The sequence below is a fragment of the Capricornis sumatraensis genome, chromosome 8, assembly GCF_032405125.1.
Source record: "Capricornis sumatraensis isolate serow.1 chromosome 8, serow.2, whole genome shotgun sequence".
Taxonomy (NCBI): domain Eukaryota; kingdom Metazoa; phylum Chordata; class Mammalia; order Artiodactyla; family Bovidae; genus Capricornis; species Capricornis sumatraensis.
Genome location: NC_091076.1, coordinates 31,416,071 through 31,442,427, shown reverse-complemented (window position 1 = coordinate 31,442,427; position 26,357 = coordinate 31,416,071). Strand labels below are relative to the sequence as shown.

The window sequence follows — 26,357 nt, the reverse complement described above, 5'->3', positions numbered from 1 at the left end:
AAATAGACTAGAAATAAAGTATATTTGACAAAAATCCACATCTATTTATGATCAAGATCTGAGTAGCCTAGTTATTGAATGAAACTTCCTCAATCTGATGAAAGATACTTAAGAATAAAACCTCAGCCAGTATGATTGTTAATGGTGAAACAGGATTTTCTGTCTGCGATCAGTAATAAGGCGAGGCTGTCTGCTCTCACTACTTTTACTTGGCATTGTACTGAAGATCCTAGCTAGTTTCAGTTAGTTCAGTCACTCAGTCGTGTCTGACTATTTGTGACCCCATTGACTACAGCATGCCAGGCTTCCCTGTCCATCACCAACTCCTGGAGCTTGCTCAAACTCATGTCCATTTAGTAAGATAACCAGTTTAGTATATATAAATTATATACTAAATATATATATAAAGATAAATAACAGGCATAAATTGAGAAATAAAACTCCTAATTTGCAGATATGATTATATACAGTAAAAAATTTGAAGGAATCAAAAAACAAACCTACTACAACTGGTGACTTAAGCAATAGCTCAGGAATGTTGTTGTTCAGGCTCTAAGTCATGTCTGACTCTTTGCAGCCCTGTGGATTGCAGCATGCCAGGCTTCCCTGTCCTTCACTATCTCCCAAAGTTTGCTCAAACTCATGTCCATTGAGTCAGTGATGCCATTCAGCCATCTCATCCTCTGTCATCCCCTTTTCCTCTTGCCCTCAGTCTTTCCCAGCATCAGAGTCTTTTCCAATGTGTTGGCTCTTCGCATCAGGTAGCCACAATTTTGGAGCTTCAGCTTCAGCATCAGTCCTTCCAATGAATCAGCTCAGTTCAGTTCAGTTCAGTCATTCAGTCATACCTGACTCTTTGCAACCCCATAGACTGCAGCACACCAGGCTTCACCAACACCTGGAGCTTGTTCAAACTCATGTCCATCGAGTCAGTGATGCCAGCCAACCATCTCATCCTCTGTCGTCTCCTTCTCCTCCTGCCTTGAATCTTTCCCAGCATCAGGGTCTTTTCCAGTGCATCAGTTCTCTGCATCAGGTAGCCAAATTATTGGAGCTTCAGTTTCAGCATCAGTCCTTCCAATGAGTATTCAGGACTGATTTCTTTTAGCATTGACTAGTTTGATCTCCTTGGAGTCCAAGGGACTCTCAATAGTCTTCTCCAATATCACAGTTCAAAAGCATCAATTCTTCAGCACACAGCTTTCTTTATAGTCCAACTCTCACATCCATACATAAGTACTGGAAAAACCATGAATATTCAGAATTAATTTTCATCAGGATTGAATTTGGTTTGATCTTGCTGCCCAAAGGACTCTCTATAGAACCTTCTCCAGCACCACAACTTGAAAGCATCAAATCTTTGGCACTCAGCCCTTTATGGTCCCACTCTCATATCCATATATGACTACTGGAAAAACCAAGCTTTGACTATATGGATCTTTGTCGACAAAGCGATGTCCTGCTTTTTAATATGCTGTCTAGATTTTTTTCCCAAGGTAGCAAGCATCTTTTAATTTCATGGCTGCAGTCACTGTCCACAGTGATTTTTGAGAAAATAAGAAAAATAAGAAAATAAAATCTGTCACTGTATCCACTTTTTCCCCATGTGTTTGCCTTGAAGTGATGGGACCAGATGCCATTAGTTTTTTGAATGTTGATACAAGGTCAATATAGAAAAATCAACTGTATGTTGATATATTATCAGTGAATACTTTAAAAATTGAAATAGCATCATCTACAACAGTATAAAAACATTAATAGGAATTTTAGGAAAATACTGTAAGCCCTTGCAAAGAAGATAGATGATTGGCCACTGAAAACTACAAAAGTTTAGTGAGAAAAAGAAGACCTAGATAAATGGAGCAACATAACACATTCCAAATTTGAAAACCTAATATCATAGATATTGGATGTCATGGAATTAAAGTACAAATTCAATTCAGGTGTATTAAAAATCCCCTTCAGCCTGTGAAGCTAAAATTAAGCTCGTATGTGCAACTGTTTCTTCAAGAGTGAAATTATACACAGGGGAAAAATAACTGGATTCTCTTCTTTGGATTCTTACTCTCTTCTGTGTCCACGGTTCCTCCTTATATTGTAAATTCTTAAATAATTTTAAGATATTTTCTTCATTTATACATGATGCAATTTTTAATTTGTCTTTGATGAGAGTCTATTTCCTAGCTGCATTATAAGAAAAAGTCTCCATCATCTATTTTTTCTATTATTCAGTTAGAAAATTAACTGAAACTATTTTCTAAGCAATTACTGTGTGATAGACACTCCTGAGCACTATACATGGGGTGGCAAGCAAGGCAAAGTCTCTATTCTTAAAAAGCTCCCATTCCAATAGAGGATGTATTCAGTTTTTTATTTACACTGCTTCAGAGTCAGTGGTTGGGAAATACATGAACCTTAAACAAATGTTGATTTCACCCTTCTGAGTGCTCCTGTGGTGAGTTAGAACCTCACCCAATATACTCTTAAACTTAAGCACCTTGTTGTACAGATGTAGCGAAGTCTGCCCAAAGGCTGGGTAGGGAGAAAACTAAGGGGAAAGATTCTAAAATGGTAAGTGAGGAGCTGACATTTTAAAGATGACTAGGATTTTACCAAGTTACTGGCAAAGACTGGAGAATCGACTTTGGAGGAATCTATGTTGTTTTCTTTTCTATCCCACAGAAGCTTCAAGTGCAAGCCTCCAAAATGAAGTATTAGAAATTATGGGTACCCCTGCACCTTTTCCAGAGAGGGAAAGGGAACCTGCAAGTTCTAAAGCTGTTATACCAGAGGTTGTCAATGAAACCACTGCACCAACCGTGCATCCCACAAATGACGTTGGACAACCAGTGCCCACTGAGCCAGCCTTTGAACCCATCCAAGCACCCATTTCGGAAGCCAACAGAGAGGCCACCCTCCAAACTGTATTGCCTATCTTGGAGGCAAATGAACCAGCGGTTCCCTCTGTAGAGAAGCCTCCTCCTGAAACATAACCTGAAAAGCCTCCCAACATTGACTCCTCCCAGTAATCCTCTTTCATGTTTTCCACCACACCCAGCATGTCCTTCTCCCCCTTTTGGGCTGTCTTCAAAGAATAATTAGCCACAATTTGCCTCCTTCTCTTTTTTCTCCCTCTCTGTGCCCAGGGTGACCTGATGGTAGAGAGAGATCAGGAAAGGGGTGCGGAGGAGCCAGGGAGGCTCTCAGGAAAACCACTCTGGTCTCACCTTTCCTCTCCAGGGGATGAGCAGAGGGGAAAGAGTGTGGTCCTGGAGTTGGAGCTGGTTGTTCTCCGGGAGTCAGAGGATCTGTCTCACCCTAACCCTTCATAATATTCCCCGCTAAAGGAGTGGCTGTGGTGAACATCAGCCTATAAATAAAGGCAGCCTCTTAGGAACTGAGAAGGAAATTGATACAATCTTTGGGGCCCTCCTCAGGCTGACAAAGTCAAGGGAGGAGTGCCAGTGTGATGCCGTCCAGTCAGAGAAGGAGAGGTGGCGTGGATATGAGCATCGTACAGTGTGCGTGGGGTACTTCCTCATAGCTTGTCACTGGCTGATTCCCCAGTGGGGTGATGGGCATAATCCCATGCGCACCCAGTGGCTTTTGACCTTGAAGCTGACTTTTGACTTGAGCTGAGAACCCTGTGTTGGAAGCAGGAAGTTGTGTTCCACTGTGTGACCATCACCTACTCACCCTCCTTGTCCAGGGCTCATGTTCCCATGTATATGGTGATGGGCAGGGGCAGATGCCACAGCACATTCCCTGGGCTTACTGTGGAGTCCTGTAAACATTGGTGGGGCAGGGCTGCCTCAGGTGGCCTCATTGTCATCCCAGAAAGCAGGGCCATGTGGTTTGGGGACTTTGTTTCAGCAACAGCCCTTCCCCGTCCCATGCAGGCATCTGGAGACCAGGAATAGCACTCCCTGTGGAGTGGTTTGTCACCTACATGCAGGTGACCCCAGATGCTTGTGCATTTGAGGACAAGTGAGCTAGGCTGGCTGTGCTGAAATATCAGGGGCCTTGAGGACAGATCCCTAACATGCCAGAGGCAAGAGGATTCTCCCTTGTCATCTCTCCAGACACTCAGCCTAGCCACAGTCCAGAGGGAGGCCCCACCCTCATATCACACCTTCTCTGTCTGAAGACCCCACCCCAGAACTGCCCAGAACTGAAGTTGCTCAGTCATGTGCGACTCTTCGCAATCCCATGGAGTGTAGCTTACCAGACTCTTCCGTCCATGGAATGTTCTAGGCAAGAGTACTGGAGTTGCTTCCCATTTCTATCTCCAGTTCAGTCGCTAAGTCGTGTCCGACTCTTTGTGACCCCATGAACCACAGCACACCAGGCCTCTTTGTCCGTCACCAACTCCTGGAGTCCACTGAAACCAATGTCCATTGAGTCTGTGATGACATCCAACTATCTCATCCTCTGTCATCCCCTTCTCCTCCTGCCCTCAATCTTTCCCAGAATCAGGGTCTTTTCCAATGAGTCAGCTCTTCGCATCAGGTGGCCAAAGTATTGGAGTTTCAGCTTCAACATCAGTCCTTCCAATGAACACCTTTAGGATGGACTAAGCTCCTTTAGGATGGACTGGTTGGATCTCCTTGCAGTCCAAGAGACTCTCAAGAGTCTTCTCCAACACCACAGTTCAAAAGCATCAATTCTTAAGCACTCAGCTTTCTTTATAGTCCAGCTCTCACATCCATACATGACTACTGGAAAAACCACACCCTTGACTAGACAGACCTTTGTTGGCAAAGTAATGTCTCTGCTTTTTAATATGCTGTCTAGGTTGGTCATAACTTTCCTTCCAAGGAGTAAGCATCTTTTAATTTCATGGCTGCAATCACCATCTGCAGTGATTTTGAAACCCAGAAAAATAAAATCAGCCACTGTTCCACTGTTTCCCTATCTATTTGTCATGAAGTGATGGGACCGGATGCCATATCTTCGTTTTCTGAATGTTGAGCTTTAAGTCAACTTTTTCACTCTCTCCTTTCACCTTCATCAAGAGGCTCTTTAGTTCTTCTTCACTTTCTGCCATAAAGGTAGTGTCATCTGCATATCTGAAGTTATTGATATCCTCATATCCCGGCAATCTTGATTCCAGCTTGTGCTTCTTCCAGCCCAGCATTTCTCATGATGTACTCTGCATAGAAGTTAAATAAGCAGGGTGACAATAAACAGCCTTGACGTACTCCTTTTCCTATTTGGAACCAGTCTGTTGTTCCATGTCCAGTTCTAACTATTGCTTCCTGACCTGCATACAAGTTTCTCAAACGGCAGGTCAGGTGGTCTGGTATTCCCATCTCTTTCAGAATTTTCCACAGTTTATTGTGATCCACACAGTCAAAGGCTTTGATATAGTCAATAAATCAGAAATAGATGTTTTTCTGCAGTTCTCTTGCTTTTTCAATGATCCAGCGGATGTTGGCAATTTGATCTCTGGTTCCTCTGCCTTTTCTAAAACCAGCTTGAACATCTGGAAGTTCACGGTTCACATATTGCTGAAGCCTGGCTTGGAGAATTTTGAGCATCACTTTATTAGTGTGTGAGATGAGTGCAATTGTGCAGTAGTTTGGGGATCTTCCAAATTGCTTGTTTGCTCCTGGTCACAAAATAATATTTTACAGGCACCCACTGGACATAAGGATTTAATCCAAGGCAGCCTGCTTCCTGGGGTTCTTGGTGGCTTTTTGATTGACTAAGGAGACATTTCTGGCAGGATGTAAGGGCCATTCTGGATCCACTGGCCTAGGTAAGGCACAGAAGCTGGTTCCCCTCTGGATCTCCAGCCAACCATACATAGGTCTCCACCTCCCAGGCTGACATCCAGCATTGCCCCGCCCATCCTGCCTTGGTCCCAACCCATCCCTTTAAGAACCTTTCAAGCACATTGTGGGCTTAGGCACCCCAATCCCAAATCCCAGACTAGCTTGATCCTGTATCCACAGACCACGGAGAGAGTTATACGAGTCACTCCCCCACAGGGCCTTGTCCTGGTGCCACACACTGCTTCCCCTCCCTTCCCCCTCAAAAGAGACCTGGGGCCAGAAGATAAAGCACATGGTATATGCCTGAGGTCATCAGGGGAGATCTGAACAAGGGTCATCACTCACACTGTAATATATAAAAGCAGTCTATCTCCCTACCCTAGCTGAGGCTCCAGGACTTTGGTCAATTAAGCCAGTCCCTTAGGTTTCAGGATAATCTTGGTTTGATTGTTCCCAGCATGGAGAACTAGGTTGTCCTCTTGGTTACATTTCCAGGCCATGTACACAAAGTGAAAGGAGGTCACATGGTAGGACTAGACTGAGTTACAAATGACATCCAAGGAGCCCAGTCTCTTACAATGGCAAGGTCACAGCGAGCCGGGAGTAGAACCAACCAGGTGATTCAGGGTGAATGGAGGGAGTTCTGCCTCCTGGCAAGGCCACCTCACTGGAAGAAGGGTCAGAAGCCCTGGTGATACTGTCATGGTGGCCAGCCAGCCCAGCCTCCCTGCCTGGGTATTTGGGGTCTTACCCCAGCTATGGAGGTTGCTAATGGTCCTGAGCCAGCTACTGCCTAGAGAGCAGGCATGGGGCCAGGGCTTCCTTCCCACTGTTCCCTCACCACTCCTGGGGCCCCACTGTTTGCTCATGGCTGTGACCATCTGGCTAATATAGGGAGTCTGGAGGTCATCCATCTTGTAGCCTGGAAAACATCAGCAAGAAGATAAACAGAGCACCGAGAAGGACACAGCCATCCACTCAGACCCAGAACACAGACAGCTCCCAGGAAACTGCAGTGGACAGAAGCCTGGACAAAGACAAATCCTGCCCCGCCCCTGGGCTCAGCCTCCCCAGCCAGACAGCTGAAGGTATGGATTCATCCATCCAGACATCTAGGGTTCTAAGTTATTGTGACCCCACTTCAAGGTGCTAGTTTGTGGGTCCCTCAAATTCTGGATGCCTATTTCCAGGAGTGATCGTAAAGGCTGTACCAGTTGAGCTCAGTCCAGGAGACCTCATTGCTAATGTCTCTGCTGTTGACCTCAGTGGCCAGGAAGGTCAGCCCATGTAGCCAAGGGGAAGATGGTAGTCATTTTCTCTTCACCAACAGCCCCAGTTGTGCCCTCCTGAGTCAATAGTAGGACTCTACCTCCTGGCCCTCTTTGTAGGAATTACTCAGGCTCTCACATCTGAGCATCAGTTACCCCAGCACAGCCTGCTACCCTGACCAGTGTTGGCAGTGAGCAATCTGAAGGAGGAAGTGGATGGTAGTGTCTGATGATGCTTAAAGACCAAGAACTAAAGAGTTAATTTGATTTAGTAGCAAGGGCTTTATTAGTAGCTCAGAGAGTGGTTTGGATGGAGAGATGAGAAGTAAGGAGTAAGACAAAGCAAATATGGACAGCCTTTCAAGATGTGTGGCCAGGAGGGTGGATGATGTGAGGATGATTGTGCCTGCAAGGTCTTTCAGGATTTGAGTCTGAGGTCCTTTGTTAGAAGTACAGACAGAGAAGTTCACTCCACTTTCTTTTCCCTGTCACTACTCACCTTGATTCTGGGATTGATGAAGTTGATACACTTGTTAATTACAATTAAGAGATTAAGATGGCAGAGTGGGAGAATGCTCATGTGTTGGAGATTATGAGTGAAATGACACAAAACAAGACACACACTCTGGCCAGAGGAAAAATAATAACTGCGAAAGCAAGCAGGCTTGCGGTTTACTTTTATATAGCCCCCCTGGGCAGAGTTCCAGACAGTATGACCAAGCCTTTTCAGTATAGCGCATGTGCATAAATGTTATCGTACAGCAAAAGGGAGTGAAATTCCAGCCTACTGCAGAGTCTGCCTAGAGCCCTTATCACAAGAAGAGAATGTTCCCTCGTATGCAAGGGACCATTAATCTCAAGGCTGTGTCCGTCTCCTTGGCAGAACATCTTGTTTGCAAGCAGCACATCTCCACTTTCCCTATTATGGCTGCATTAACCCTTCACTCATGAAAACAAAGTTACAAATATGTATGGAGCAGCAATTCTCTCCAAGTTCACTGGAGGACAAGCCAAACACTTGTTCTACAGCTAAGTCTATAAAGAAAGATACAGTCAGGAAGTGACCAGGTCAAGAACCACCCCTTTAGCAGGAGACACAGAAGAGGAGTGCAATAGCATAGGCTCAGGGATCCTCCTTGTGGAACAAGGGGGTCAAGCCATGAAATAGGCACCTCAGCCCTGGGCTCAGACACTGAGATGCTGAGTCTCCTTAGCTGTTTTGAAAAGCAGTGGGTCTTACCACAGGGTTGTAACAAACTGAGACTCTGCTCTTGAAGAATGCATGCACAGTCTTGCTTACTCCTGATTATAGCATGGTGCCAGTGGATGGAACCTCTGGGACTCTGGTTGGCTTGATAGGACTGCTCCAGAGTTCACCCCAGCTTGCACCAGGCTCCTGCTTCCGACTCTCTTGCTCCACATTAAGTTGGAGGCTGTCACTACCAGTGGAACAACACATGTTTAGAGGGGACAGATGGACCCTGCCCTGCCTCTGATTAGGGCAGAAACAGCCATTATCACTTCATGCATCCCTGCCCACACTCTCAGAAATGAGCGTGGCTGGCTCCAGGGTGGCAGAGAAGGTGATGGCACCCCATTCCAGTACTCTTGCCTGGAAAATCCCATGGACTGAAGAGCCTGGTGGGCAGCAGTCCATGGGGTCACTGGGAGTCGGACACGACTGAGTGACTTCACTTTCACTTTTTACTTTCATGCATTGGAGAAGGAAATGGCAACCCACTCCAGTGTTCTTGCCTGGAGAGTCCCAGGGACAGGGGAGCCTGGTGGGCTGCCGTCTCTGGGGTCGCACAGAGTTGGACATGACTGAAGCAACTTAGCAGCAGCAGCAGAAGCTCCAGGGTGGCGGAGAAAGCGATGGCACCCCACTCCAGTACTCTTGCTTGGAAAATCCCATGGACGGAGGAGCCTGGTAGGGTGCAGTCAATGGGGTCACGAAGAGTCGGACATGACTGAGCAGCTTCACTTTCACTTTTCACTTTCATGCATTGGAGAAGGAAATGGCAACCCACTCCATTGTTCTTGCCTGGAGAATCCCAGGGATGGGAGAGCCTGGTGGGCTGCTGTCTATGGGGTTGCACAGAGTCTGACATGACTGAAGCAACTTAGCAGCAGCAGCAGCTCCAGGGTGGAGGCCATCATAACTGAGCAAGCATCTCTGTGTATACTGGAAGGGGCCAGGACCAGCTCAGCTAGCCAACTCCTCTGGCCCTGAATCAACTTCTAACCAACTTCTAACCAAGCAAGTTATACACCAGGCAAATGGTGAGTGAAACTAATACAGTAGTGCAGTCCCAGGCCCTGGACATATACCAGACCACTGCCTGGACTTCTGCAATATCTGGAGAAACCAGGCTCCCTCAGGGCTCCTGTTCTAGCCACATGTCGCCTGATAGGGTGATGATGGTCAGTCAGCATACGAGAAGGCCAAGTTTGCAACTGGCTCTGGATCTAGCCCCTCCAGCTCCAGCCCTATCTCCAACCAAGGTGGTTGCTGCCAAGCATACCCTGGGGGAAGACACAGCCCATGCTTATTTCAGATCCAGCTCTTCCACTGATGCTACTGGGTACACACAGACTACATGGGACACTCCGACACAAGGACATGTCTTCAAAACTGGGATAGGTAACTAATTCACCTAATTTCACAGAAACAAATTTTAGGAATATGTTTCAAATTAAAGAACAACAAAAAACTGGACAAATCTAATTGAACAGAATACCCATTAAAGACTTGAGTGATAAGAATGCTAACTGAACCAGGAAAAAAACAGATGAACACAGTAAGAATTTTAACAAAGAACCAGAAAATTTAAAGGACTAGTAAGAGCTGAAAAATACAATAGCAAAAAATACAATAGAAGGAATTAACTGTAGATTAGGTGATACTGAAGAACACAAGCAATCTAGAAGATAGTAATGAAAATTACCTAATCAGAAGAGTAAAAAGAAAAACATTTTTTTAAATGACAGTAGCTTTAAGGGACTTGTGAGATATCAAGCAAACTAATATTCAGAGAGTTCTGATTGAGATGGCAGAGGAGTGGGACATGTAGCTCATGTTGTCATAAGTACATCACAAATACATTTATGTGTGGAACGATTCTCACAGAACATCTGCTGAGTGCTGGCAGAAGACCTGAGACTTCCCAACAGGCAAGTCTGGGTAGGACCAAAGAAAAATGAAAGAAAGGAAATGGGATGGGACCTGGGCCCCTGGGAGGGAGCTGTGAAAGAGGACAAGTTCTTGCACCCTGGGAAGTCCCTTCAGTGGCAGAGACACCAGCCAGGACAAGATGGGGAGCTTTGGAGTCTCGGAGGAGAACACAGCAAGTGGATTACAGAGGGCAAAGCGGAGGGAGACCTGCACAGATGGGCAGGGCTACTGTCTGGGACTCCAAATCCTGAGATCCTCCTCCACGGGGGTGGATGGGGGCTGACTGCTGAGGCTCGGACTCCAGAGGTCAGACCTGGGGGGACAGCTGGGGTTGGCTGCAGGGAAACCACCTAGGGAGCTAGGGTGTGATGTACCATAAACAAGGAAGTATAGGAAGAAGCCTGGACCCACCGCCAGCATTGTTGGGAGGTGCATGAGGGGAGGGGTGGAGGCACACCAGGACCTTCTTTCTCCAGACTTGTACTCTCATCCCACAGGGCATTGCCTAAATGAGCCCTAGGGATGGGCATGAGTTGCCACTGCCACCTCAGACTGCAGAAGTGGGTGCAGACTAAATCACTGCTCCTGAGGGTCCCACAACTGTGCCAACCCCTGCCACCACCTCCTCAGGAGGGCACATAGGCTGCATAACTGTATATTCTCTTTCAAGGGAATAATGACCAGCACACACTAAGGAAAGAGATGGCAAGCATCCAAACCAAAACAGTCCCTGTGCTAAAAAATGTTAAATCCACACAAACTAACCAGGGAAAGTTCTGCGAATAAATAGCTGTGCAAGACTATGTAGTAGATAATTGTTTCTCCTAATTCAAAGAGTAAGAGGAATATACACAAAATGAAGAATCAGAGGAACCTCTTCCAGTTAAAAGACAATGTAAACTACCCTGATGGAATAAAAAATGAAACAGACCTCTTCAGTATAATACTGGGATAGATAGCCAAAAAGTTCATTCAGGTTTTGTGTAACATAGTTCAAAAAGTATGTAATGAAAATACTCAAGGAATAAAAAAAAGGCTATCAACAGAAATTCAGATTAATGTAAAAAGGAACTAGAAACCATGAGGAGGAACCAAGAAAAATTAGAAAATTCATTTGCTGAGATGAAAGCTGAAGTAAAAGCAAAAAATAGCAGAATGAATAATGCAGAAAGAATTAGTGATCTGAAAGATATAATGAAATTACCCAGTTAAAACAGAAATACAAATGAAAAAAGATGAAAACAATATTAAGAGACTTGGGGTATAATATAATGTGTGCCATCTATGCATATCAGGGATTCCGGAAGGAGAAGAAAGGGATAAGGGGATTGAAAATGTATTTGAAGAAATTGTGGCTGAAAACTTCCCAAACTTAAAGAAAGAAACATATATGATGATTCAGGAAGCACAGAAAGCTCCAAACAAGATGAACCCAAACAAACGTACACCAGGACATATTATAATAAAAATGACAAAAATTAAAGAAAAAAGATTCTAAAGGCAGCAAGACAAGAGCAAAGAGTAAATTACAAGGGAACTCCCATAAGGCTATCAGCTGATTTCTCTACAGAAACAATGCAAGCCAGAAGGGAGTGGCAATATATATTTGAAGTCTTGAATGGGAAAAGCCTGCAGGCTGAAATACTCTACACAGCAAGATTATCATTTAGGAGAATAAAGTTTTTTTCAGACAAGCAAAAACCTGTCCTAACAGAAATATTGAAAGGTAATCTCTAAATAGAAAAGAAGAAGATATAATAAGGAGGAGATCAATTCGACAGTAATTTAATTAAATTAGGCAGTATACACATCAAACAAAACTATAAAGCAAAGACATAAGGAATAGCAAAAGCATAAACATGAAAATGTGAAAGAGGACATCAAAATCATGAAATGTGGGGAAAGAGTAAGAAAATGTAGATTTTTTTTTTTTAGAATGTATTTTAGCCTCTATGTCATTCTAAATCAAGAAGATACAGGAAGGGTTAACATATTTGAAAAACACAGCAAGCACAAATTGAAAACATACAGAATACTCACAAAAACAAAAAGCATAAAATAAAACTAAATCATGAAACCATAAAAAGAAAAATAAAGGAACAAAGAAGAAACAACTAGAAAGGAAAGTTTAATATGTCAACAAATACATATTGGTCAATAATTACCTTAAAAGTCAATGGACTGAATGCTCCAGTCAAAAGACATAGAGTGGAAGACTGGATTAAAAAAAAAAAAAACTGCCTACAATATTCTGCCTGTACAGAGACCCAGCTCAGGGCAAAGGACACACATAGATTGAAAGTGAGGGGATGGAGAAAGGTATTTCACGCAAATAGAAATGACAAGCTAATGGGAGGTACAATACTCACATTAGACAAAATAGACACTGATAAGTAGAAAATGATATGAAGAAATGGAAAGATACTCCTTGTTCTTGGATTGGAAGAATCAAATTGTTGAAAATGACTATACTGTCCAAAGTAATCAACAGACTCAGTGCAATCCCTTTCTAATTGCCAATGGCATCTTTCAGAGAACAAAAAATTTTACAGTTTGTATGGAAACACAAAATACCCTTACTAGCCAAAGCAATCTTGAGAAAGAAAAATGGAACCAGGGGAATCAGGCTTCCTGGATTCAGACTATACTAAAAAGCTACAGTCATCAAAACTGTATGGTACAGGCACAGAAATATAGGCCAACTGAACTGAATAAAAATCCCAGAGATAATCCCATACACCTGTGGTCCCCTAATCTATGACAGTGGAGACAAGAATATACAGTGAAGAAAAGACAAGCTCTTTAGTAAGTGGTACTGGGAAAACTGGACAGCTACATGTGGAAAAATGAAATCAGAACACTCTCTAGCACCATACACAAAAATAAATTCAAAATGGATTGACTTGAATGTAAGGCCAGATACTATAAAACTCTTAGAGGAAAACATAGAACAATGTTTTGATATAAATCACGGCAAGACCTGCCGGGGTCCAGCCCAAGTGGATCCAGGGTAATTTGAAGTGGAGATGGAGTTGGCATCTAGAGGAAAATTGTTTAATTAAAGATATGGAGAGAGATTAGAAAAGAATAGTGTCGTAGGAAAATTAGTGGAAAAAAGATGCTGAATAACTTGGTTTACATGGAAAACCAATAAAACTCTGGGACAAGGAGTCTGCACCACCTAGTTAGGCCACAGGCATCTTCCTGGTCTCCCGAAGAAGTGGAGACACAAAATGCCTCCCCGTTCTGATCTTAGAAGCCCCAGCAAAATTAGTAGGCCTGGCGAGCCTCTGCCCCCAAGATGGGAATTCAGGCAGAAAAGAAGAGAGCGAGAAAAGACGACATGAGGGAAACCAGTCTTTCCTGGAACTGGTCCATTTCTTTATTTTCCAGGTCCACTTTTATACTTTTAGTTGTACATAGAGATAAATGTAAGAAACAGTCACGCAGGGTCAGCTGCTCCAACCTTTATCTAAAGACAGTGTTCTTTGCATATCTTTGCTCTTACAAGGGTCTTACATTTGTTTACAATATCTTCTGGTCTGGAGACTGATTAACATTTTATGGGCCCATCTTTCTTTCTATTGATAAAGGTTAGTCAATCAGAAAACTTGTTTTCCCTTAAGATCTACTTTGTCTTAAGATAGTGATAAAGTTACATTCTTACATAGCAAGGACACAATAATTTATAACAAAAACAGAGTACAGTAATTTATAACAAAGAGAAAATTCATTAACTCAAAAGTCTGTATTTCTAACATCAAAACTACTATACTTCTTTTTCTACATTCCAATTACATTGATTAACATACTCCCAGGTGCCTGAGGATATGGAGGCCTGGCAGCAATCATTAACTCCGCAATGAAATCCTTCACCACCATGATTTTTATCTTTGGAAAAGGCCTATGCTAACTAAGACTTTCAAAATACTCCAGACTCTCTGTGCTTTATGGTTGAGAGGTTGTAAACAATCATGTGCGTAGTAGCAGGAGTGTGGATAATCCTGTCACACAAGCTAGTCTGCCAGCAGAGAGGTTTGACCTGAGACACTCCTTTTATATGCAGGAGACTATTAACTGGAGCTCTAAGTTAATTTTCCAGAGAAAGGTGGTTGGGGATAGCCTCTGTTAATGTCAGAAGAGTGTAGTATAACAGACAGATTTTGGTTTCAGGGGGTAGATGCCTGAGCAGACCTAAGGGAGTTCTTGATCTGCCTTGCCTGCATGACCTTGTCATGGGTGGGGTCGGGGAGTCCCCTTAGTCCTGACCTGTCTTTGCTCATCAGGGCTCTTCTTCATGACCTTTGGCATGGGTGGGATCTCCTGTGCTGGCTCCCGGCAAAGACCTTTTCTGACCCACTCTCTAGTCTAGAATAATAAAAAATAAATGGGACCGTAGTAAACTTAAACATTTTTGCACATCAAAGGAAATCATAAATAAATGGAAAGAAAACCCTCAGAATGGGAGAAAATAATTTAAAACAATGCCAGTGATAAGGGATTAATGCCCCAAATATAGAAGCTGTTCCTGAAGCTCAATATGAAAACAAACAACCAATCCAAAAATAAGTGGAAGACCTAAATAGACATTTCTCCAATGAAGACATACAGGTAAGATAGACAACAAACATATGAAAAGATCAACATCACTAATTATTTGAGAAATGCAAATCAAAACCACAATGAGGTATCACCTCACACTGGTCAGAATGGCCAGCATCAAAAAACTACAAAAAAAAAAAAAAATGCTGGAGAGACTGTGGACAAAAGGGAATCCTCTTGCACTGTTTGGTGGGATAGCAAATTGATACAGCCTCTATGGATAACAGTATGGAAGTTCCTTGAAAAACTAAAAGTAGAACTATCATATGACCCTGGGGCTTCCCTGGTGGCTCAGACAGTAAAGAACCTGCCTTTAGTGTAGGAGACTTGGGCTCTGTCCCTGGATCAGGAAAATCCCCTGGAGGAAGGAATGGCTATCCACTCCAGTATTTTTTCCTGGAGAATTCCATGGACAGAAGAGCCTGGCAGGCTACAGTTGATGGGGTTGCAAAGAGTTGGACATGACTGAGTGACTAACACACACACAGCATATGATCCAGAAATCCCAATCTTGGGTTTATACCCAGAGAAAACCATAATTCCATAAGATACATGCACTCCAATGTTCACTGCAACCCTATTCACAATAGCCAGGACAAGGAAGCAACCTAATTGTCCATCAGCATAAACATGGATAAAGAAGATGTACATATATGCAATGGAATCTTAGCCTAAAAAGGAATGAAATTGTGCCATTTGCAGAGATTGTGGTTGGACCCACAGACTGTCATACAGAGTGAAGTAAGTCAGAAAGAGAAAAACAAACATCATGTAATGCTTCTTATATATGAAACCTAGAAAAATGATACAGATGAACTTATTTGCAAAGCAGTAATAGAGACACAAGTGTAGAGAACAAAGATGGATACCAAAGGGGAAAGGGAGAGAGTGGTTTGAACTGGGAGATTGGGATTGACATATATACAGTACCATGCATAAAACAGCTAACTATTGAGAACCTACTGTATATCAGAGGGAACTCTACTCAGTGCTCTATGGTGAACTAGTTCAGTTCAGTCAGTTCAGTTGCTCAGTCGTGTCCGACTCTTTGTAACCCCATGGACTGCAGCACATCAGGCCTCCCTGTCCATCACCAACTCCTGGAGTTTACTCAAACTCAAGTCCATTGAGTCAGTGATGCCATCCAACCATGTCATCTTCTGTTGTCCCGTTCTCCTCCTCCTTCAATCTTTCCCAGCATCAGGGTCTTTTCCAATGAGTCAGCTCTTCGCATCAGGTGGCCAAAGTGTTGGAATTTCAGCTTCAACATCAGTCCTTCCAGTGAACACTCAGGACTGATCTCCTTTAGGATGGACTGGTTGGATCTCCTTGCAGTCCAAGGGGCTCTCAAGAGTCTTCTACAACACCACAGTTCAAAAGCATCAATCCTTCAGCGCTCAGCTTTCTTTATAGTCCAACTCTCACATCCATACATGTGAAAAGGTGGTGACCTAACTGGGAAGGAAATCCAAAAAAGGGGATAGAGACTTCCGTTGTGGTCCAGTGGCTAGGACTCTGTGCTCCCAATGAAGGGGGTCTGGGAACTAGATACCAAATGTTGCAAGTGAGGGTTGACATGCTGCAGCTAAGGATTTCACGTGCCACAACTAAAAGATCTGATACAGTGAAATATTTAAAAATAAAACAAAAAGGAGGGGATATATGTATTCGTGTATCTGATTCACTTTACAACAGACATTAGCAGAACATTGTAAAGCAACAATAATAATTAATTTAAAACAAAGAACACAAAAATCTACTATGTATATACAGGGAAGATAAAGCCCTAAAATAGACAATTTCTAGAATAGTGCTGTGGGAACAGAGGAGAGGGTGAAAAACTGCCCAAACTAGAGATCGGGGCCAACTTCACAGATGGAGGACTTTTAAGCTGAGTCCTGACAAAGACAAATAAAAGGGTTTGTGCTGTGAGGTGGGAAGGGAATGGAAAAGGAAAGACAGGATCTACAGGCAAAGGGGAAAACTTGAGACAAAGTGAGGAGGCATGAAAGAGCCCATTCATTATGTTTGGTGATTTATCACTGGTTCAGTATATTGAGTGTAGCAAAAGCTATGGGATATGAAGAAAGAGATATGAGCAGAGCAGAACTTCCCCAATTTCTTTATTTTTAAATAGAGTTTATTTTTTAGAGTAGTTTTAGGTTCACAGTAAAATTAAGTAGAAAGTATACAGATTTTCTATAAACCTCCCACCCCCACATATGCATAACCTTCCCTACAACCAACATCCTGTATTTGATGGTGTGTTAGTTGTAATTTATGGGCCTACATTACACATCATATTGAGTTTAGGTCCATATTTTACATTAGGGTTTACACTTGATGTCGTACATTCTGTGGGTTTGGACATATGTACATTGACAAGTACTCAGCATTATAGTATCATACAGAATAGTTTTCACTGCCCTAAAATTTCTCTGTTCTCTACTAATTCATCCTTCCTTCCCCTCAACCCATGAAACCCACTGATCTTTGTGCTGTCTCCATAGTTTTGGCTTTTCCAGAATGTCACATAGTTGAAATCATAGAGTATGTAGATTTTTCAAATTGGTTTCTTTCATCTAATAATATGTAGTTTTCTCTTTTTTTTTTAAATAGTTCAATAGCTCCTTTCTTTTTAGTGCTGAATAATATTTCATTTCCCAGATGTACCTGAGTTTATTCATTCATCTACTGATGGACATCTTAGTTGATTTCAAGTCTTGGCAATTGTGAATAAGACTGCTATACTATCTGTGTTCAATTTTTTTGTGAACATATTTTCAGCTCATTTGGGTAAATACTGAGAAGCATGATTGAAGTATTATATTATAAAAATGTCTAATTTTGTAAGACACTTCCAATCTGTCTTCCAAAGGGACTGTATGATTTTGCACTCCCATCATCAATGAATGAAAGACCTTGTTGCTCCATCCTCATCAGCCTTTGGTGTTGTCAGTTTTGGATATTGGCTGTTCTAATATGTGAAGTGATATTTCACTCCTGTTATAATTTGCAATTCTTTGATGACATATGATGTTGAGCATCTTTTCCAATTGTGTATCTTTTAGTTAAGGTGTCTATTCAGGTCTTTTCTCATTTTATTAACCAGGTTGTTTGTTTTCTTCTTTCTGAGATTTAATAGTTCTTTGTGCATTTTGGATAATAGTTCTTTCTCAGATACAGTCTTCCCTCAGTATCCATGCGGGATTGTTTCCAGGGCCCCTGCAGGTACCAAAATCCATGGGTATTGAAGTTGCTTATATAAAAGGGTATGGTGTTTGCATATACTTATACACATCCTCCCATATCATCTCTAGATTACTTATCACTTGATTACTTATCATATAATACCTAATACAATGTAAATACTATATTAATAGTTGTAACTATATTGTAAATGCTATGTAAATAGTTTCCCATGTGGCAAACTCAAGTTTTGGTATTTGGAACTTTCTGGAGTTTTGGGGAAATATTTTTGATATGCAGTTGGTTGAGTCCACCAGTGAGGAACTTATGGATACTGAGGGATGACGATCAGTAAATATTTTCTCCTTATCTCTGGTTTCTCTTCACATTCTCTTGATCTTCAAATTTTTACATGCAAATGTTAAAGTTGCGTGGATCACTTGGGATCTAATTAAAATTCAGATTCATATGCAGTAGGTCTAGGGTGGAGCTTGGGATTCCACATTTGCAGCAGTCTCTCACGTGATGGTGACGCTGGCCTAAAAAGCAAGGCTACAGATCACTCAGGCCACTGTTGGAAGGGATGAAAATGCAGGTGACAAGTTCCTGTTAAAATGATTCTGGCCACAGAGAACAATGCGTGAAATAGGGTGGTGGCAGTGGCGATGGAGAAAAGTGGATAATTTGATCACTCTCTAGAAGTGAAATCATTAATAACTTGGGGACTGCATTGGGAGAGAGGTGAGAGAACACCATCATGGGTGGCCGCTGTCCAGAGGAGGCAGGGTGACAGAATACAAAGGCTTTGGGGCTGGGAGACTGAAGACCTCAATCCTGGCCCCAGATCTGCTGCTCACTTGCTCGGTAACCTTGGGCAGGCTACTTAACTTCTTGGGACCCTTTCTTCTGTCAAACGGGCACCACCATCACTGCTGTGCTGTCACCCAGGTGTTTTGAGGTGCTAATGAACTAACTCACATGAGTGCTTTGCCAACATTAGGGCAGGACACACATGAAAGTGATTATTGTAATTATTACGAAATATAAATCTATTATAAAGTGCTATGGGGTTTATTTGTTACTTACCCTTTCGAGTTAGGTCCTAACGAGGGTCCTCCAGCACAGTAAGCCAACGGAACGAGACTGAGTTTTGTTTTGAAGCCAAGGAAAGTTTTATCCTTTGAAAAAGAACAGAGGGGTGTGAGCCTGTGCGCTAGAGCCCCAATTCTCCTTTAAAGGCTGTGGCCGGGGATGCTAGTGGTCTCCTCTGCAGGGAGAGGGAAGGAGTTCTCCCAGGCGGAGCACAGAGAACTGCTCAGCACACACAGCACTGCTCAGGCTCGAGAGCTGAGCGCAGCCCTTCTGCACACAGCCCCGCCACCGCCATCTTGAATGCAGTGTCTGCCTGAGCTTCTACCCTCAGCCTGCAGAGCTACAGCGTTGGGAGCATCCATTTCCCACTAGGAACTCTGGTCTCAAGAGCCCAGTGCAGGGCCCCCAGTACTGGTACCCTGAGAGCAACTGAAGCTAGACTAATCAACGCAAAGAAGAAATAAGGGTAAGACTTTATTTTATCACCAGAGACTATGTTTATCTCCTGGGAGTTGTTAATGGGCTTTGCTGATAACATGCTGACACTTTCTTTGGCCCTGGGACTATTCAGTCTGGTAGTAAGGCTCAGACTCGTCAACCTGTAAAGACAATAGAACGAGTGCTACAGAATAAATAGATCATATAAATGCAACCCAGTTCTTCTGGGCACTGGGGCCTTAAGTGTGAATTCGGGGGCCTTATTTTAGCTAATGGGCTTCAGCCTATACTTTTAATATGAACTCCAAGGAGAGGCCCAGACAAGCCCAGCGTTCAGCCCCTGTCTGAGCCCAGCCCAGGTACCGGTCAGTGAATTCTTTTAGAGGTGAATTTGGGGATTCCATTCTTTAATGCTGAGCCTTGCTGGTGTATGATCCTGAGTATTTCTAGGTGGGAAAATGTCTAGCTTGTCATGGAGCCCAGGATTTTGTGCCATGATTGTGATAGCATGGAGAATTACTTTTCCTACAAGAAGAAACTGGTTTTCCTGGGAGATCGGTAATGGGAAGGGCCAGAGACTCAGGGCTCCTCACCTTTCCTCACTTAGTTATCTTAAAGAAGGGATAATGTGGTCTTGACTCTGGGATATTCTGGCCTTCAAGGTGTTTCTGGTTTGCCTAGATGTCAAGTTTGATACTTGACAGGGTACCTATACGGGGGCCCTGCAGCAGGCTCTTCAGACCAGAGTTCCTAGTGGGAAATGGGTGTTCCCAACACTGCAGCTCCTCAGGCTGGGGGTAGGTTATTCTTGTCAGGAAGGGTCAAGCCCAAGTAAATTATTAAAAAGAAGTAGCTATGTTTCCTTACCTATAAGATGGGGGTTATTAATATCTGTTTTGTAGCATTTATGAGTACTTGGTGAAATAATGCAAACAGAATTCTTAGCACATGCCTGGCTACCATAAATGGTAGATTTGCAGTTACCCTTTGAAACCAGTACTGCCAGGTGATACATAGGGAGTTCTCTGTGAGTTTATTTAGATCACATGGCCCTGTTCTCTACCTCCTCCCTAGGAGATTAAAGGAGGAGGAACCCTGGCTGGATTTTTTTTTTTTTTTAATCTACAGATTTTTAAATCTTGGCTCTGTAGGTTCCCATCTAGGAAGAAAGATCATCAGGCTGAGCCTGCTGCTGCTGCAAAGTCGCTTCAGTCATGTCTGACTCTGTGCAACCCCATAGACAGCAGCTCACCAGGCTCCCCCATCCCTGGGATTTTCCAGGCAAGAACACCGGAGTGGGTTGCCATTTCCTTCTCCAGTGCATGAAAGTGAAAAGTGAAAGTGAAGTTATTCAGTTGTGTCCGACTCTTAGTGACCCCATGGACTGCAACCTACCAGGCTCCTCCGTCCATGGGATTTTCCAGGCAAGAGTACTGGAGTAGGGTGCCATTGCCTTCTCCTAGCAGGCTGAGCCTAGGAAGGTAAATATTTAAGCCTATTTAGCTGGGTTGCGTTTGTAGATGGCTGCTGAGGTCTAGCTAATTGCAAGAACCTGAAACTCAATTGGAAGAGGATTATATTAGTTTGCTAGAAATATTGCAACAAATTACCACAAAGCAGGGGCTTTAAACAACAGAAATTTATTGTTTCAGTTCTGGAGTCTGGAAGTCCAAGATGAAGGTGTTTTTAGGGTTGGTTCCTTCTGAGAGCTGTAAGGAAAAATCTGTTCCATGCCTCTCCCCTCACTTCTGGGGATTTGCTGACAGTGTTTGGCATCTCTTGTCTTGAAGAACTATCACTCTGATTTCTGAATTTGAGACTGGAGGGGAAAGGGACAGGATTCAAGTGCTAGATAATGAAGAAGGGACTCAGCTGTTGGGATGGGATAAAGACTTGCTGGAACCAGCTGCAACTGATGTTGCTTTGAAAATAGTCCAGTTATTGCCCTTTAGCTCCTTATTTGTTGTTGTTTAGGTCCATTTCGGGTCTGACATTTTGGCCACCCAATGGACTATAGCCCACCATGCTCCTGTGTCCATGGGATTTCTCCAGGCATGTACTGGAGTGGGTTGCCATATCTTGCTCCAGGGGCTCTTTTGGACCCAGGGATCAACCCTCATCTCCTGCATTGGCAGACAGATTGCCTATAGAATGTGTATCTCTATAAATAACTCGTTTTCTCCTTCCTCTGACTCACTCTCAAATTCTTGCCAGTGGGAAGCCAAGCACCCTTGCTTGGCAGTCCATGCTAAAGACTCCTGCAGGTCCCAGAACATGACATTCTGTCTCCTGCAATACCTTTACTGCATATGGTGTTCTTGTGAGCATCTGTTTCAAAAAAATTTTTTTAACAAGGACATGAGACTTACTGGATTAAGGGAACCCCCTCTACTCCAGTATGACCTAATCATAAATTAGTTATTATCTGCAAAGGCCTTATTGCCAAATAAGATCACATTCTGAGGTACTGGGAGTTAGGACATAGAAATCTGGCAGGAATACAATTCAACCACTAGCAAGGGTACTTCAGCACTACAACTCCTTAAATATCGACATTTTTCCTGTTAGGTCTTCAGGACCTTAGTGAACATTCACTTCATGCAAGACCCTTGATGGCAGAGAAATGATAGCAAGTCTTTGGAATTAATGATCCTTTGTGTTTCTAGCCTAGGGAAGCAGTATAGCATAGGCATTTAGAGCTCAGGCGCTGAGCCAGACTGCCTGGGTTTGGGTCTGGCTTCTGCCAGTTACTCATATGTGGGTGTGAGCAAGTCACTTAATCTCTGTGCTTCATTTTCTTTATCTGCAAAATAAGGATGATAGTGCCTAACTGATAGTGTTGCTGTGAGGCTAGAGCAAGTTACACATGTTTCATATTATTAAAACAACTTCAAAATCTAAAATGCTCCAATTTAGAGAACCTTAAAATGGCCTGTAATCAGAGATCAAAATGGTGGGATGCACAATATAGAAGCTCAATATAGAATGTAGGATGTTTGAGGCTAGTATGGCCTTTATAGACTGTGTACTTCAGTGTTGTTTTGCAAATGAGGAAATCAGGGTTCAGAAAAAGGAACTTGCCCTGGATCAACTGACTCATTTGTGGAGAACCAAGACTATTAACTCTGATGAATGTTCTTTCTTCTCCTCCCTTATTTAACATCAGTGAAAAATTAAGCCTTTAACCATACACTGAGCATTTACTCCAATCTAGGTCCAACATCAGGCTCTTTAAATATACATGTGAAGTACAGTCCTTGGCTTATATAGGAGCTTAGAGCTCAACAAAGAGCTAATTAAATATAAAAACACGGAAGGAAGTAGTTTGGTTTTTGTTAACTTTTCCCCTGTTTCTCTTGCAGCAAATAAAGAGAAAGCGAGTTTATAGTAAGTTCTGGCTATTCACTGTTAAATTCAATCCTTTTCCAGACTTCCTGATGCCTCATCTTTGCCTAAGACCCTCATTGCTATCTTTTTATATTCTTGAGAGGGACACATTCTTCCTCTCCAGAATTATACCAGAGAAGTCTCTGAATCTCCATTCCATAAATAGACCTTGGTTAAGTGACACTTTGGCAGTAGACTTTGTGTTGAGCACTGTGACCCAGAGATAAATCAGACAAGGTTCATGCTTTTAAGGAAGAAGAGTCTGCTGGAGAAGCATCTCAAGAAGTAACTGATGCAGTGAGATATGTGTTATAAGAGAGGTCTGTGAGGAGCTCTGATAGCAGAGAGAGAAAGGAATGACTGAAGTCATCTTTAGCTGCTGTCGGTTATCAGAGTTAGTTCTGAATTTCCTTCATGGTCCCGGGACTGTGCCTTGCTGACAGCCTTGCATGTCTCATTATTAGGAATGCCACAGCAGTGAGCCCACTCACTTCAGACATCGAATATCACTAAGTTGGAGCAGAAGAAAAACCCACAGGCTGTTCCGGATGTAATGGAATTTTATAACTTGAGGAAGACCTCCAACAGTCAGAAGTACATGAGATTTACAGGTATGGAGATTGTGTCCAGGGAAGTATAGGAGAAAAAGAGTGTTCAACAGGGTGAAAAAGCTCCACAGGTGTGTAGGTATGGGAGAAGGAAGAAAGAACTGGAGAGTGGAAATGGTACTGTCAGCTAAGATGGAATTTTGGAATTTGAGAGCCAGAATGATGGGTTTTACATCAAGGGCAGTCTTTACTCTGAAACTGCAAGTATTTTCTTGGCCATGAAATGCAACTTGTGGGGTCCTAGTTCTCTGACCAGGGATTGAATCAGGGCCCTTGCCAGTGAAAGTGGGGAGTCTTAAAAACTGGATTGCCAGGGAATCCCCTGAAACTGCAGATTTTTTAAAAGTAGTGCAGGCTTCCCTGGTGGCTCAGACAGTAAAGCGTTTCCCTGCAATGTGGGAGACCCGGGTTCGATTCCTGGGTTGGGAAGATCCCCTGGAGAAGGAAATGGCAATCCACTCCAGCACTCTTGCCTGGAAAATCCCATGGACGGAGAAGCCTGATAGGCTACAGTCCATGGGGTCACAAAGAGTCGGACATGACTGAGCGACTTCACTTTCACTATATATATATATAACACAGACTAGAAGATGTAGATTCTGACACTCACTAGGTTCTAACAGTCATTTCATTCTTTGAAGCTCAAAATGGGAATAATAATTCCTATCTCCAAGGTTTATAATGCAGATAAATGAGCTCCCTAATGTAGAAGTTCTTTATAGGTTGTAAAACAGCACCTTGGAAATGTAGCCATCATTATCATCTTTGTTTTCAATATCAGTAAACTATGTGATAACACATTTAATGTGTATCTTTTACACATTAGGGAGGCAAGTCCAGTTTCTTCCTCAAGGAACTGATTTTTATCAGTCAAATGAAAAACAGGCAAGTAATAGTAAATGGTCTTTAGGTTTACTCTTTGTATACATATATATAAAGCACCATGTTTTTCAGAATGTTTTTAGTCACAAAATTGTGATTAGAATTCAGGTCAGATCTCCTGGTTCCTGAGTACGTTTTACCTAAAGGTTCACGAGTACCTTTACAGTTTACCACTTGCTTCTAGTAACTGTATTTGGAGAACCTCCTTCCATAGCAGAGAGATTTTCCTTTTCTTAGGCAATTCATAAGAAAGCCTGCATTTCTAGAAACTTGACATTTATATAGCATCTTAGAAGTTAGGGCAAGAAGTATCCTTAGTATACACCAGTTCCCCTTTCTTTTGCAGACATTAGAGCCTTTCTAATGTGGCTGAATGTGTGGTCTCTTAACCACTGGTCTTAATTCTGAGTCCAGTGCTCTTTCATTGTATCTCTTTCAAAGGGAAGTATTGTTGGGGAAGGTGAGACCACAATGAGCTAGCTAATTTTGAAGGATGCTTTTCCCAGCAAGTATCTGACTTGTCGCAAAGGGCTCAGATATTGAGGATGACAGACCATGGCTTTGCTGCAAGGGTCATGCATGTCCCTAGCATATTTCCTCCCTGACATCTGGCCTGCTGGGCCTGTCTCACTTCTTTCACTGGAGGCCTGGATCATTCCAAGGAGGCACTGGGATTGAGAAATGCTGGGTAGGCAAGTTTTCTAGTCAGGAGATCAGGGCTTGTGTTGTATAGAGTTTGTCATGGGAACATCAGATTAGAAGCTGGCTTTGAAAGCCTTAGCAGCAAAGTCTTTGGAAGAATCAATTTTTATGAAGAAGAATTCTTCTTTGGAAAAATCTGTTTTTATGTGTATGGATGTATACAAATGCCATTTATGTATATGGAAGCATAGCTCTTTGGGTTTGCATATGTTTGAAATTAGAGTCCACTTCAGTATTTATGACTGAATATGGGTATAGATATACAGATGCAGGTTGTTCTGTGTGTGTTCCTCTGTGCATGCATAAATGAATAACATCGAGTGGATGTGTATAGATACATACCCTTACAGCTAATTTCCTGTGTATAAATTGTGCGAACTTGTATATATGTGTTTGTGCTTGCATGTGCATGCATGCACACATGTGAGGGAGTTTTAATTTTCTAGAAGCTGAAGATCAGGGCTAACTGTCCCCTGTTCTCGTACTACTAATTATGATGAAACTACTCCAATTTGTATATGCTTACACATGAATTATCTCACCTGACTCTCATGATTGTCTTGAGAGATTGGTAGGGAAAGGACTATTATCCCCATTTTTCAGACTCAGACAAATTAATTAGGCTCTGGGAAAGTAAGTGACTTATTCAGAGTGTCTCAACTGCTGTGTGATGGAAGTGTGTTCTCACTTTGGGCCCTTAAATCCTTTGCAACCCAAGGACAATCCTCCTTGCCAGTTTTTCATCAAGTTTCCTATTTTTAAGCACTTTGTTTTCTCTACCAATCAGTAACTAATGTGATAAGCAAAATGTAGACTAGATAAACAACCCAAGGTTCTGGGTTAGAATCTAGATTTAGGCTACTGATTTATGTAAACTTGTACTGGTCTTTTCCCTCTGAAACTGAGTTTCTTTATTTGTAAAATGAAAAGATTGAAAGTATGCTCAGTTCTACATTCTGTGCTACAGGATATGATTTTTTCATATAGAAATTGTTGTTGTTTAGTTGCTAAATCCTGTCTTGACTCTTTGTGACTCCAAGGACTACAGTATCCCAACAGATTGTAAATCACATTTTACAAAAAATAAATAGAAGTGAAATATTTAATACCAAAATATCCAGTTTATAAGGTGAAGGCATAGTACTGCACTTTGCTGTGCTTAAGGTAGTACACTTTTGGGAAAGAAAAGTATGAATCAGTACTGAATTGGTTTCTTTAAGGTACAGATGGTCTTCAA

General features: G+C 42.6%; 1 protein-coding gene across 1 annotated transcript in view; it reads left to right on the top strand.

Moving 5' to 3' along the window:
• Window positions 1–2,993, top strand: part of LOC138083518 (glycerophosphodiester phosphodiesterase domain-containing protein 4-like) — a 104,939-nt gene extending 101,946 nt beyond the window's left edge. The window contains exon 16 of the mRNA XM_068977378.1: window positions 2,683–2,993. Within this exon, the coding sequence (XP_068833479.1) occupies window positions 2,683–2,993 (311 nt within the window). The remainder of the gene's footprint in view (window positions 1–2,682) is intronic.
• Window positions 2,994–26,357: the final 23,364 nt, after the last annotated feature.